This window comes from Electrophorus electricus, chromosome 15 (assembly GCF_013358815.1).
Source record: "Electrophorus electricus isolate fEleEle1 chromosome 15, fEleEle1.pri, whole genome shotgun sequence".
In the NCBI taxonomy this organism is placed as follows: Eukaryota; Metazoa; Chordata; class Actinopteri; order Gymnotiformes; family Gymnotidae; genus Electrophorus; species Electrophorus electricus.
Window position 1 is genome coordinate 14,526,623 of NC_049549.1, and position 15,276 is coordinate 14,541,898.

The 15,276-nt window shown below is 50.5% G+C and overlaps 1 protein-coding gene across 2 annotated transcripts; it reads left to right on the plus strand.

The window, feature by feature from the left end:
- The first annotated feature begins 252 nt into the window (after nucleotides 1–252).
- Nucleotides 253–14,709, plus strand: mnta (MAX network transcriptional repressor a). Of its 2 annotated transcripts, XM_026997779.2 has the most exons (6): nucleotides 253–860; nucleotides 4,263–4,815; nucleotides 5,107–5,148; nucleotides 5,412–5,523; nucleotides 11,791–11,983; nucleotides 12,076–14,709. In XM_026997779.2, exons 1-6 carry the CDS (start codon nucleotides 788–790, stop codon nucleotides 12,723–12,725), a joined length of 1,623 nt encoding a protein of 540 aa, XP_026853580.2. In that variant the 5' UTR covers nucleotides 253–787; the 3' UTR covers nucleotides 12,726–14,709. The 2 variants fall into 2 exon arrangements, with proteins under 2 accessions (XP_026853580.2, XP_035390079.1); XM_035534186.1 differs by lacking the exon at nucleotides 5,107–5,148.
- Nucleotides 14,710–15,276: the final 567 nt, after the last annotated feature.

Here is a 15,276-nt window from a genome sequence, read left to right on the forward strand (position 1 = left end):
TGGGCGGCGTAACCTTCAAATTGCGGTGTTCTTTTATCAACTGTTGCAATTTCCAAACGGCTCAGATGCTACGAAGGCAACCTCACCAGTCAGGAGCAACTTTCGTTTGGGTTGTCTTGCTCTAATGGACCAGGACACATGGACGAATAATCCGAGTCACGGCACGGGCTGCATCCGCGCGCACAACACGCGGCGAATGACACCCACGTGAGCGGCTGCCACGCGCTCCCGTTCTCCGGTCCCATTGGCCGCGCGACACTAATGTTTTATGCATGAAGGACGTCCTCGAGTCCGGGAGTATCTCGCGTAAAACCCGGAGTGGACGGATAACCGTGAATAGTTAAACCAACTAGAAGCAGAGCCGCTACTTAATTTTTTTTGCTTGTTTCAGTGACCGCGTTTGTTTCACTCGACTGTGTCGCGATATTTTTTGAGGGCGAGGTTGGTCGGTTTGTCGTTGAGTCGAAGTGTTCTGATGCTTCAGGCGGCGGGATTTTGTGAGTGTCCGTGTTTTAAGCCCGTCGGTCCGGGCGGAGCTGCAGGCGGGCGGCTCGTGGCGCGCCGCGCGCTTCCCAGACCTGCAGACCGAAGCAATAGGCTGCATGAAGCTCGCGCACCGCCATCTTGTTGGGTCTGATCTACGTGCGTGGAAGAGTTCCTGCAAGGGGGAATCTAGTTACATCTTTTTATATTCTTCCACCGGCGATATTGTTTTAATAGACGCAAGGCAAAAACGATTTAGCTGTGTGTGTGGAACGTAGGTAAAACAGTAAGATTTGAAGCAGAGATGAGTATCGAAACGCTTTTAGAGGCAGCCAAGTTTTTGGAATTACAAGCCCTACAACAACAGAAAACACGTGGTAAGACAGTACGATTATATGACTTTGTGTGTGTATGCAAAGCAACTGTTTCGATTGAAAACTACTCTTGATAATACAGCGGATTTAACCCGTGAAGTTAGTCGCTGACAAGTCGTTATTCCGCTTCTTGGCATCAACAAAACTGGTTGTGAAGAAACCACGATGATAGCCTACTGTCATTTATTAACGTATATGCTATTTACAAATTGTTTTTAACAGAAATTAAATGGACTATTAATCCGAGACGTTCCACAATGCATTCTGTACTTCAGTGTCTTATTGGTTATATTCTCTGTAGTCAGAGTATATTGTTTGCGACTCGTTTTCAACTTTATTATACGCTTATCTTCTGGAATTTTGACAGATATGCACGACGCTGCACGGTACTGCATATGAGCTGAGTTTGGGGTGTTTTTGATCGTGTAGCGTAACGCAAGGTTTCGGTTTTAACGAACGTGCATGCTCGTAAGGGCGGTGGCGACGACTTGGTACATGCGCCAGAGCCAGTTGCGCCTCTACAGAATTGCCTTTACATTGCGGAGGTGTCGTGTTGCGTGCCCGAGAACTGGCGCTGCCTTTTCTTTTCCGGGGGAAGAGCAATCTTATACCCCGTGTCGTGTTTGTGACACTCGCAGTGCATCCACGTTCCTTCGCGTTAAACTTCGTCCTAAGCGTAAAATCCCGGTTTTCGCCTCCTCGTCTTACGTGTTGGTCCGCACTGACTCGGTGTCCCTGCTGGTGACGTGTCCAGTAAGCACGCCCTGTAGTAAAAAGCGCGTGGCGAGAAGCCCCTCCCCGTTTTGCCATGTGCACGCCAGACCCTGCATGCGCGGAGAGAAGCTAGGGCCAAGAAACCCTCCACGTCATTACACATGCTTCTGAAAATCTTAGTTACGTAATGCCTACATATTACAGCAGCGATACTCATTTCCTGCGAATTGTACATGTGAAAAGATCATTAACTTTTTTCAGTGATCAACCAAACTGCTTTATTCAAAATCGGCTGCCCTTGCTAGATCTCTCCAGTGTCGTTTCAGAGGTCACATGCATGGTATTTCTTATTAGGGTACCAAAGTGTTTATATTGAACGATTGTGAGGAACTTCTTGTCCAAAACAAGGTAACCTATGTCTGTGGTTTTGTGTTTAGGATCGTTCGTTGGAGTCTCATCTGTCTCACATCATGCTGATTTTTCAATTACACTGCAAAATCATAAAGTCGTCACTTTATTGTACCGTAAATGGATCGCTGTGCTCCTTACCGGCGCGCAGTTACCCTTCACTATATTAAGTAAACTATTATGAGCGGTGGCGATCTCCTTAACTATAATGGTGATTGACATCGCGCGTAAAGCTGCTTATTTGAGACATTTCCTTTCTTCAGTGGTGTCCGTCGCAGCGCTGCTACTGTAGTTTCCTCTTTTTTAAATGCTGCCAGACATGCCCTCCCTCTCAGAGGTTACAGTCTACCAGCAACGGTAACGCGGATGCATTCTGTTAACAGCGGTTGAGAGGGGATCGCTTTTTGCCGAGCCTTTGTTCCGATCCGGCCCGTGCGTGTGGTTTGAGGCGTATGAGCGCGTCGGGGAAGATCGTGGAGAGTGTTTGAGAGGTCATGATTCCACCCGTGCTGATGTGCAAGATTGTTCCTTTTGTGCCTTGTGCTTCTTGAAAGTACGTTGCCATAGTAACTGGACAACCCTCCACCTCTACCCGGAGACCAGCGTCGTGCTGCATGCTTTGGGCTGGGCGGCTGGGCTACGACTGACTCATAGTAGGTCGCTGTGCTCGTGCGCTGCCGGGTTGGCATCACGAATGCCCCCCCCCCGTGCAACGCGTGCATTTAAACTAGCAAGGACATTTGGTTGGCAGTCTCGCAGCGAAATGTGAGCGTGCCTTTCTGGCAGACCTTCCTTAGCGGGGTCACAATAATACAGTAGCATCTTCCTTGAAGTGTAATGATGACCCAGTGAAATCAGTGAATTATTGCCCTCTCGTCGCGTGCAACAATTGATTTTTTTTGGGGGGGGGGGGGTTGTTTTTTGTTTGTAAAGCGCTCCGACTGCTTGGTGGAAGCGGCTCAGTTTTTCATTGCCATCGCATACGCACCGTCGGACGGTGGTACGTGGAAGGCCAGACGGGCTGCCTCCCGCTGTTTTGCGCGCGGTGGAGGAGACGATGGCATGTCATACTCTTGCAATCCCTTTTAAACTAGATTTCTTTTGCCTGTTGCACAGGGGTTGAGCAGTCTGACGACAGATTAAATTTTTTCCATTTCCCTTTTTACCCTGTAGCTGCAGAAGCCCTTATGGCTGTACTCTGGACGCCGTGGGCATGTGTCTGTCCTGAAGTACGAGGCTTAGCAGGGCTGTAGCCAGCCTATTGCCACCTTCTGACATTACGACGTGACTTGTAGCAAAAAAGGACTTTTCGGGGGGGAAAAAAACAAGCCCACGATTGTTCTCCCTTCAGCCCCAGTAACGGGTAGCTAATACTTTAATGCATCTCTGCCTAGGCGGCAATTTCATCAGGAATGTAATGGCTGTGCCATGGCCTTCTGCTGTTGTTAGGCTAAAAGAGAACGGTCTGACGTTTCTGTTTAAGGCAGGGGGGATAGAAAATGCGTTTAAAAAAGACCACTTAATTTCTTCAGTTGACTGCCTTTGAATAGAAGTACAAATGAGAGGTTTTGGTGATCGGTTCCTTTAAGTGGTTCGGTTTCAGGCTGGTGGTAATTGGGTTTTTCCCCCCCTGTCTGTCTCTCATTCCTTGTTGATGATCCAGGGTAGCAATCTTATGTGCATCCTCTTCCAGTAGTAACTCTTCTTCTGTTTGGTCTCAAGTGGTGTGAAGTGTGAAGCTGCATTATTTATTCTCTCGCAGGGCTTGGTAAAGGTTTGCTAGGCGGACCTCTGAAGGCGTGTGTTTTTGTGCTGCAAGATGATGTCGGAATAGTCGTGGAGGAGCAGGATGGGGGAGTAGTAGAACTAGCATCGTGTTTCCTTTCTAAGCTGGAGTAACCTTACCCTGTGGCCTGTACACCATGTGCTTTAGCTGAAGTAACTCAGCTTACTGAGATGCTGTTTTTCTTTCTGTTCATTAGTTGATTTCCTTTGGGGGTGCATGCAGATAGCTCTTTTAGTAAAACTCGGTCAGGAAATTTCCATCTCCCAATTGCCGCATATATGCCACCTATGACTTCATAGGAAACGTCAGAGGTCAAATTAAAGTTCCTTCCTGCAGCTGTAGCCCCTCCCACTCCTCTTCCAGGATCATGTGTGGATGTTTGCGGTCTGATCAGAACAAAGACATATTTCCCAGTTCAGTCAAGACACTTGTCAGTAAGTCTGTAGTGGGTTGTGTCCGTTTGGGAAGTTAATCTGATTGGTGCCTCCGTCCCACAGAAGAGAATGAGCTTCAGGAGAGGCTCCGCCTCGAGCAGGAGGCCGGGAAGCGGAGAGCAGAGGTGGCCTCCTACGTTCACCGAGCACGTGCCAGTCACGTGGCCCCAGCGGAGGGGTCGGCTCCGGCACATCGGCACACCTCGGCGCCTGCCCCACCTCCCCCTCTCCCTGCCCACTCAATTCCCATCGCGGTCATTCCCGTCCCCGTTGTGTCTTCAAACCCCTCCCCCATGCCCACGGCCCCCGCAGAGGCGCTCAGCTCGCAGCCTGACGCCTGCCTCACCCCTCCCCGAAAGGACGCCCACTCATCCCCGGCCCATCATGCTCTGCTGCAGGGCGCGCTCCTGTCCAATCAGGCGAAGATGTCGCCCACATCACTGTCCCAATTGAGTGGTGCCCAGCCGCTGCAGTCGTACCCCGGCTCCGTGGTCACAGCCTCCCAGCATGCCCTGCTTCCCCAGGCAGGTCCGCCGCCAGCCCAGCCCAGTCCTGGAACCAAAACCAACCCCCTCGATGACCACCGCTGCCTGGACAGCAAGAAACGACCTGGAGGGTGAGTTGGGGGAAGGGAGGATGTCATGTCATGTCATACCATGTCGTGTCATGTCATGACAATGCCATCCAGTTGGATCAAGCTCAGCAATCCAATGAACCTGCGTGAAATTGATTATAATGATTAAAATAGTCATGAGAACAATCTCATGATTATAAGCCAAAATTTAGTGTTTACTTGCGTCATTTCAGATCAGGAGTGTCATAGTCTAGTAGACCTCTTATTTAGTCATAGTCTATTGGACCACTTATTTAGTTGGCAGTAATATTTCTGTGCGGTCCGTGTTTTCAGGGCGGGCACACGGGAAGTGCATAACAAGCTTGAAAAAAACAGGTGAGTTAATCTCGGTCTTTGGGAAACGTTTTCATAACGTGGTTAGAGATTCATGTTTAAGCTTTTTTTTTTTTTTTTAACAGAGGATTCATTTCATTTTTTATTACGATGGCCTCTCATATACACCTGAAGGAAAGAAAACACCAAAAAAAAAAATGTTGCACCAGTTTGAACTGAGTAGTTGTAAACTGAGCTCGGAGACTATGATGCCCATAGACGCGTTGCCTTGCGGGTTTTGTAAGCAAAAACTGTCTGCCTTTCAGACGCGCACACTTGAAGGAGTGCTTCGAGACCCTTAAGAAGAACATCCCCAACGTAGATGAAAAGAAGACCTCCAATCTGAGTGTGTTGAGAAGTGCCCTAAGATACATTCAGGTAGAGGCTTGCCTTGTGTTTTTGCGGTCACTTGGTCTTTTACTGTCCTGACTGCAGGCCTTTGCGTTTGTGTAATGCTACGTAGCACAAACCCATGGCGGTGCAGCAGTGAGGCAGGTTGTTGGTCTGACCTTTGGCACCCGTGTGGACTGATCGCAGTTTTCATGGGTGGTGATGCGTGGCGAGAGGCACGGGGTGTGTTTGACGTGCCGCGCAGCACACGGCTGAGGAAAGAACCGGCGGCCTGTCGGGCCGATCGGAGAGAGAGCCGTGAAAGTCACGCCGAAGGCTTTGCGGTCTGATCAGAACAAAGACATTTCCCAGTTCAGTCAAGACACTTGTCAGTGAGTCTACAGTGGGTTGTGTCCGTTTGGGAAGTTAATCTGATTGGTCCCTCCGTCCCACAGAAGAGAATTTGAGCTTTATTTTCTCCGGACTGCCTGCACCTGACCCACTGTTTACTGCTCTGTAGAGGACGGTGAGGGAGATCCATTTCCTTGGGTTTGTTGTCACAGCCTTCATTCCCAGTAGCAGGGCGGGCGCTGTGTGCGCATGTGAGGAGGGAGCCCTCTTAACGTGCACGGCTCTGCTGCTGCTGTTGTGACAGTCGATGATGACGATGACCTCATTGTAGCAGGTGTAGCAGCCTAGCGAGCTGGTGAGGTACTAGGGTGGGGCATGGGTGGATTCTGGCCCCTGAGGCCCCGCCTGCCTGTACACCTCCTCCTTCATTTCTCAACCCCTCTCTCCTACTCCTGCAGCTGCGCAGCCAGCTGTCCCCAGCGGAGTGGGACGAGGGCGTTGCTGGCCTGGAAACGGTTTATTTAATTCACGTTTGTGATCCACGGACTGAAATTCTGTGAGGTCACGTGTAGCATGAGCCCCTCATTCCGCTACTGGAGTTTTCCGGCCCCGCTCCTGGAGATCAGACGTGTCCCAGCTGCTGCCACCAGTGCGTTTCTCTCAGTGGCATGTGACCTGGGCCTCAGGGCTTCTGGGAAAATCGCACTTCCTTGTTTCGCTTCTTTTCTTTCGGAGTCAGGTCAAGGCAACTGAGGGCCTGGTTTTCCCTTGTTTGTTGTAACCGCTGATTGCACGCATGGCTTTTCTCTTTTTCTTCACCCTTGCACAGCAGTTTTCCAAATGCTGATCTTTGATTTCCAGCAATTAATAAGCAATAAAAAAAGAGCTTTGCCCTGAATCCTTCTAAAATGGTACTTCAGGCTGAGTACTCCAGAGCAGAGCCTCTGCTTTTCTTTTGCTCCACCATCTCTCTCTCTCTCTCTCTCTCTCTCTCTCTCTCACTCACACACACAGACCTCCCTTCATCTCATTCGCTTTCTCTTCCCCCATTTTTGCCTGCCCTGTTCCTGCCTGGTCTCCCCCTACACATGAACGTGGAGCACGTGGTTATCTCAAGTCATGTGACGCCACCCCAACTGCCCTGACACTGCACACTGCCTCCCTCCGCCCCGCCGGACCTGTGTTTCTCCTCAAGCGTTTTGCAAGCGGGTGCACTCCTGCACTGCTGCTTCTCAGAGGGGTCACATCCTGCGAACCATTACGACGCACTTGTGGTTTACATCTCGCAGCACGCGAAGGCACGTACCAAGTTTCGCCCCGTGGGACTTTTTGCTCATCGCCCTGCAGAGCTGGTCGACGATTGCCTGCATTTAGCGCAGCAAACAGGCGCTTCAGTAGTGCTGGGTAGCTGGATCCAGGGTTTGTCCCAAGTGGTTCGGTTGGAAGCCGGTGCGTTCCCGCGGCGACCCCTAGCTTTTCTCACTCACCAAGCCACAGCTCAACCTGCATAAACAGAAAACACAAAAGCTGAGATGAACCGTTCCCGGGATGTGTGGGATTAGCTATGCTGGCAGATGTGCATATTTGTGTCTGGGTTTCTTTTTCTGGAGTGGGTACGTCATCATTGCTCGGGTGGTCGGATTGTGCTGTCCCAGCGCACTCCTCCACCCACCGAAGAACTTCCAGTTATGGAAGCCACAGAGAGGGCTTTTGTTTGTGATTTCATATGTATACGTAACATTGGTAGCAACACAAGGGTATGAAAGTCAGGGCTATTTTGCAAAAATACAGGCTCTAAAACTCCCAGATTTCCATTATGTGGTGTGAGAACACTGACCAGTTGCGAGTGTGAGTCACTGAGTGTTCTGTTAATGTTCTGTTATTTATGCTGACTGCCGAACATTTCATCCTTCTTCTGTTTGCATTGCACAACACTTATCTTTTTTTTTTTTTTTTTTTTTCTCTCCCTGGTCATGGTTAAACATGTGCTCTTACAACAGTGTTTGTACTCTTACAACAATGCATTTTGTCTGCTGACCCTGCTCTGCGCTTGTCTCTAGGGCTTCACGGCACCAAACAATGAAGCTAACCACTCAGGAATGCAGATCGACCAAAACCAAGTCAGCTCTCCCATGGTAGCGTCCCAGTTTAAGTCCATTAAGCAAAATCGGCAGTAATTCCGAGCTTCTGAGCGAAGGTGTTTGATCCCCAGCTCGCCCTCGCTGGGCTTTTGGTAGCGTTTAGCATCGTCCTCCCGTCCTGCACAGTGTGTGCCCGCTGCTCGCGTGTTTAGTCGTGCCAGGATCTGACCCTGGAGGTCTTCTTCACCAACAAAAGGCCATCCAGCTGAGTTGCTCCAACAGCTGTGCACTCTCAAAAGGCTTGGAGGGAGCTGTGTGTGTGTGTGTGTGTGTGTGTGTGTGTGTGTGTGTGTGTGTGTGTGTTGGGGGCGGGGGGGTGTCTGGGTCAACTTTTCTGTTCCCAACACTGCCATTTTCAGCTCACCCCAGACAGTAATTGCTGCCCTAGCTCATGCTTTTAGTGGCTCATAACAGCAGCATGCGTGCCGATTGGCTGAGCATCGCACCGTCTGTAATTCACATCGAATGTTAATAGATGTAATCTGGCCTAATCATGCTGTCGGGCTCAAGGTGTTGGTGCAGAATGCCTGCTGAAACCTGTCTGGTAACTGACCTGCAAAGAAAAACATCGAGACAAGTCAGCCAGACTCACTTTGCTGGCTTTGTTTACTTTTTGCCAGCTGTTCACCACTGTTTACTTTGGTAGTCAAGCTTTTACACTGCCTGTCCTTTATTCATGAAGCAATTTTGTTCTTGTTTAACTGAGAAGTATGCGTGGTGGGGTTGTTTGTTTGTTTGTTTGTTTGTTTTTTCTTCACACAAACCTGCAGGGAATAAACATGTTTAGAGAATAGCACGAGTGAAATCACCCAGAAGAGGAATATGGCTTCAATGTTTGCACGCGCACATGCATTCCTGCTGCTTCTGCTCTGTCGACCTTTCTCTTACACTGTCTACTGACTCACCCTCTCTCTCTCTCTCTCTCTCTCTCTCTCTGTCTCTCTCTCTCTGTGCTGCAGAGTTGAGTCACTGAGTCATGTCAAACCCTGCCTGCTGCCCTCGGCTCTGCCATGTGCTTTTCACTCGCGTTGCATGTGACGGCGTCCGAAACGTGTTTACCTTCTGGCCTGCTCCACGTCGGCCTGGCCTGCTCCGCTTCCACCCACACCCGTGCACGGGTGGGGCTCTAAGTGGAAATGGAGGGACGCGAACAGGAGTGAGCAGGAAACGGCACTCCTAATTCCCGTATCCTAATTATCGCGTTCCTGTTCTGGCCCTGAGCAGTGACGAGGCTTCTCCTTTACCGGCATGCCTCTCTGTTTGTCTGAAAGCTCCTTTATGTAAGCAGGATTCGCCGTTAACTCCGTTTCCATCGGAGCTCTTTGCAGCTTTTATTTCCAGCCCATCGGAGTGTCTTCCGCCAGGGCCGGCATGGCATGTGACAGGCCCGCGCACCCATGTCCGCGCCAGGCCCCTGGAGGGCTGTGCTGGGCCACTGGGTTTCAAGATTCCTGCAGCTACTGAGATCTGGCAGAACGGTAGCAGCAGACTCTGTTGTCGTGAAGCTGCTCGCGTGCGAGTAAGCATCGAGTGCGGTGATCGGCCTTGTGAAAAGTGTTAATGAAAACACAAGCGCGCTCTTTTCAGCTCACTGAAGGCTCTTGCGTGGTTAGTGGATGTTAATTTATTCCTCTGGGTGTTTAGTTCGTTCCACAATCCATGTTGTACATATCGAAGGAATGATTTAAAAAAATAAAATTTTTAAATCAACTACATTTATCCTAGAACATTTTTAAGGTCTATTCTGCTCTTGGGACTGGTGTGCAGGGTAGGTCTGTGGAAACAGGAGCAGGTAATCGCGCGCGGTGCTGCTCTGCCATATGCTTGTGCTGTCGGTGCCTCGAGGCCCTGGGGTACAGTGGAAGGGCCTGCGGGGCAGAACCAGAGCTATGGTGTGGCTCTGAATCTCTCAGGCCTGCCTACGCGACACTCAGCCACTCTGCTCATCTCCGCCTGCCTGCCTGGGAATCCGGTTCCCAGGGAAACCGACTCGCCGTTGCCTCGACAACAGCAGGGACCCTCCATCTCATTTGCTGAAAACCAAGCCCCCCCCCCCTTATAGCCTGGGGGTGGAGGTGAATGTGTTATCTGTTGCGTGGTCCAGACAGTTCTCCTGATGGGACTGGCTGCCATTCCACAGCTACGCTCCCCAGGAACACGTGGCGACAGACGGGATGAGTGCCGTAATCAGCCTGGCTGTGATGGGGTACGGGCTCGGCTTAACTCAAGCCCCACATCACGCTGGAGGGTCACTGTGTTCCAGGAGTAGCTCGCAAAAGCCCAGCGATACAAGATGTTTGGGCGAAGGCCTTGTGATCGTCGAGGCATAAAATTTAGGAGTGTTTCCTGGGATGTCATGGGAAATATTCTTGAATAAGTGTGAGGCAGGGCTTGTGTGGCTCTAATCCTCTCCGGTTTTGGGCACAGACCGGATTCCTGATCCAGAGTAAAAACCTGCTTTAGACAGGTGTGGCTTTAGAAGGGACACGTATGGACCCTAGACTGCTCAGTCATACAAAGAGCCTGTCCAAACAAGTACGGCAGCCCTAAAATCTCATCCATTTCAAGTTTCCTTTCTCTTCACAACATGTTTCTTTAAGCAGTCACGTCTGTTGACATGCCATGTTTGTGTCTTTGGCTTCCAGCTTCCATGTGACTGCATATTACACTCTGTTATCTCTTGTGTGTAGCTCACAGGTCCAGAGTCGTCACTATGTACGGACTCTGAAATCTTTATCCATCCACTTCAAAGCTCTTAAAGGCCTTAGCTACGTTTCCCGATTGGCTGTGTGGTTCTCCTTCATCGGCTGACAGAGCAGGGGAAACTAGGTCACCAAGGCTCAGTTCTGTTGTCTAATAACTCCCTCCCTCTCGCTCTCTCTGTGCGTGACTGTGACTCGTGTTTGTGTAGGCAGAGTGCGTCTGTGGGAGAGGGGGTGGAGCCATGGCCCTAGCATGCCGGGGAGGCTCTGATTCAGTGCTTTCAGCCCAGATGTCCATCTGTAATTGGTTAAGCCGGCTTCCCACGAGCTCCACCCTCCGCACCGGCTGAGCCCGTTTACTCGCACGGAGCCCCCACAGCCGTCCCTCCGTTCCCAGCTGTGGGCGGGGTCTGTTGGGAGTTTATACAGTTGGAAGCGGGAATGGGAGGGGCTTTGTGAAAATCACAAACACACCGGGGCTTTCACAAGGAAGCATATTTTTATCATCACTTCATGAATCTGAGAAATACCCAAAGAGCCAAAGTCAAAGTGTCTCAACCCAGCCGCACCAGAACTGGCTCCCAGAATATGGTAGCCACGGGTCTTGGGCCTGAACTCGGTTATATTTACTCATAAGGTCCCCGGGCCCTGATGGAGGTGGCACAGAGATTTTTCTAATGCAGATTTTTGGACAGGCTTGGAGGCAGTAAGAAGTGCAGGGGTCAGGAGGGGTTGCTAGGCACCGGGGCAAGACACCCTTCCTTTCATCCTTTTTTTTTTTTTTGTGTTCCCCTGCTGTTTTTGCCGTAGAACAGGGAGTTCTGTCCTCCCGCCAGCCGTGACGTCGGCACTCTCCATTGCTTCCACGTCAGAGAGCGCCAGCCGGCTCGTGTCCGTTCTGTTCTGGAACCTGCAAAATCCTTTATCAAATTGTCCCGTACGGTTGCGAAATGAGCTCTTAATGGAGATACACTCAGTACTAGAGCCGAATTACATTCAGCGGGGACGCTTGCCTGAAAATGCTTTTAATGTAGGATTAGTTTGACGCTGTGCAGTCCAACTGAGGGCGTGCAAGGGCGTGTTGGACGGGAGTGCTCACTCCTCGTCGCTTCTGTTTGCAGACTCTGAAGAGGAAGGAGAAGGAATACGAGCACGAGATGGAGCGCTTGGCACGCGAGAAGATCTCCATGCAGCAGAGGCTGTCCGAGCTGAAGAACGAACTCAGCCAGTGGATGGACGTGCTGGAGATGGACCGAGTGATGTGCCAGAACGCGCAGCCTGAAGACGACCAGGCGTCCACCTCCACGGCCTCAGGTAGAGCACCTCCGCCTGGCAGCGGGAGGTCCGCCACCCCTGCTCCTCAGGCACGGTCGCTGATGGTGTTTGCTTGGTTCTTGGTTTCACAGAAGGTGAAGATAACATGGACGAGGACGCAGACCAAGAAGGTCTGAGCACGCCTGGCTCTCGGCCCAAAGCGCCTCACGCCCTGCCGCCCGAGACGTGGACGCCCCAGCTGACCCCACGCGTGCCCGACCCCTCGCAGCCTCCGCTTCCTCCTGCGCCCGCGGGCTCTGCCCCGGCCCAGCCGTCTGCGGCCTCCCTGTCCCCGACCCCAGCCCAGGCACCCGCCACGCTGCCCCAGCAGCCCCAGGCGCACACCCACGTGGTGGCCGCGGCCGGCGTCATCGCACACGCCTCCGTCATCCAGGCCGTCAACCACGCGGGCCTGGCGGGAGCCAAGCACGTCGCCCCGTCGCCGTCCAGCCCGGCCCTGCTGCCCCACGGACCTCAGCCCGTGGGGCACATCGCGGTGCGCCCGGTGGCTCACCAGCCCTTACCCACCCTCTATTCCCAGCCTGCCGCCATGGCCCGCGCGCTCTCCCACGGGCATGTGAACGGGGCTTCCACACCCAGTGCACAGGCCACCGCCCTGGTGGCCAAGCAGACATCCCAGGTGGTCACCCATCACTCACAGCTGGTGGGCCAGACTGTCCTCAACCCGGTCACCATGGTGGGCTTGCCTGCCTTCCCTGTCAGCACACTGAAGCTGGCCTGAGGTGATAGCCTGATGACTCCTGCCCCTCGACCCTAAGGAGTGCGGAGCAGGGAATGGATTCTGAACTACTAACCCCCCCACAAACCAGTCACATGCAGCATTACGGGAGATGACTCGGCACATTCCAAAATAAAAACAAATATATCAAAAGACTCCCAAGAAGAAAAAAAAATCTATATAAATTTATAACAATCTATATCTATGTAATGATATAAGACAAAAAAGATTTTGCATTTTTGTGTGTGGATAAAAATCAGAGTGTGATGTTCGGTGTTCTTTCGTGCTGGTGTGTGTGTGTGCGCACACGCACGTGCATGTGACTGATGGTGTCGATGGAGCTTACAAGGGAACCTGTACCTCACTCTCTACTTCATATGAATACTTTATATACTTCATATGAACCCTGTTTTGGAGGGTGTAGATGTTATTTTCCCAAGATTCATTTGATGCTTTATTTAAATCAGGAGTGCCAGCATAGGACCTGGTGGTGGTTTAACTGTTGGATTGTTGGTGTAATGAGTTGCTGTCATGCCTTTAGCTGTGTTTTATGACATGATAAATTACTTGAGATGCGCCCATATCAAAAGAATAATTCTGTAATGGATTTTTAGAGAACTTTAACAGAGCATTTGGATGTTTTCTGCCACTGTGTTTTTAATTGTACTGGGGAGTCTGTGTCTGGCACTGAACATGCTCCTTTATTGCGCTGTGATTGTGATGTTTTGGACCAAGAGACTTTGGAGTGAAAACCTCGCTGGTGCCTTTAGCAGTGCCCTGTCCAATGCTGCACAGACGCCCTCTGCTGTCCTCTTTCTGTAACTGCACTCATCCGCCACAACAGCCATTAGCCAAATAAACAGCTGCATAACCTTAATTCTACTAAGCTGCACAAATTGAGCTAGCACAGCCCGTCCAGAGATTCTGAATTCCATTGTGAATGTACTTTTTCCCGAAGCCACACACATTCAATGCCTTCATTTTGTCCTTGCTAATAAATGTGAATTTATTATCCTGACAGGAGCAAATCTGGTAGTGTGTGGTCATGCTCTGCACGTAGGCTGTGTGTGTAGTGCATGTATTCCAGAGTTCTGCCAACTTTCAAAGTTTCTTCTCCTGTTTGACTAATGACTGGTTCGAGTGTATTTGATTTGGGCTTGTGAAGATTAGTACTTTCAGTGGGAATAAGGAATGGGGTAGCAGAGCATTTTCCAAAGCTCCAGTCATGTTTAAGCTACATGACCTTAATTTACCTTCCTGTAGGAGAGGCAGGGTTGTGTGTGTGTGTGTGTGTGTGTGTGTGTGTGTGTGTGTGTGTGTGTGTGTGTGTGTGTGTGTGAGAGAGAGAGCGAGATGCCACACGTCTCGCCAGCAGTGGCGCCCAACCTCTCCTGGTGAAGTATTGGAACAGGAGTTCCCAGGTGCCTGACCACCCTTTTAGCAGCACGCAGCGACTGGTCCGGGGGGCTGGCAGATGGATCCGGCCCCCACCTCCAGTCAGGATTGATCTGAAAAACATCCGTCACTGTGGTACTGCTCACACTCCTCGAGGTCACCCAAGTTTACAGAACGGTCCACACGGACCGTTTGACCACCCCAGCGAGCAGCACCCTCCCACTTGTTGTGTGTGAGAAGAACGTTACTTCGCTCGCGCTGAAGTAGCTGATTTAGTTAAAGGTAAACATCATCTTCACCTCAGTACACGTTGCCCAGTTCGCCGGGTCTGGTTTTGCATGTAGATGAACGATTCTTGTTTTAACGTTAGGGGTCCACATGTTCACTAGTGGATACTATGGGACAAACTTTCAGACCTCTTTCCACATTGATATTATATATACAAAAAGTGTGTTTTCCCTATGGAGAAAGTTTATGTTGTACATAGCCTGTAAATCTGGGGCTGCAGAGATCTAACTGTCCATGGTGTTAAAGGTATATAAATGAGGTGGGAAAACAAATAATAAATAAATAAATCCTTGTTACATTGTTACCTGTAGTCGTCTTTTGTCTTTGTGGTGTGCACTGCAGTATAATGATCAAATCATTCCAATAACTTCAGTGTTAAACAGAAGGTGTCTCCTTCATGGTGTGTGTGTGTGTGTTTCTCCGTCACACTGCTGAAACTCCTTAGATATGAACAGACTGTGTAATATATTACCGAATAAAAACAGCAATGAAAAGGAAATGTGCGACAATCAGGTTTAACCGTTACCCAGAGTGCAGAGCTCTGTGTCGTGTGCAGTCTTTGCTTGCTGTTTCCTCACTATGAAGTGTCCTGTTTGATGCAGTGCTTTGCACTGTAGGTGTCTTCACAAAGCAGCTTTAGTGCTCTCCGCATGTGGTCATTAGGAAAGTGAATTGGCCTGCATTAAGCATGCCAGCCAGGTAGAGTGGTCACCGAGGAACTGTCAGCAACACAAAATCTAGTGCTGGGAAGAACAGTGGAGAAAACGGTGTATGGAAAGGCGTCTGGTGTGTTTACACTGGCAGATCTCCCATGTTTCCTTAGTCAGGTGTCAAAACAATCTGGCCAGTTACAGTAACTGATAATTACCAG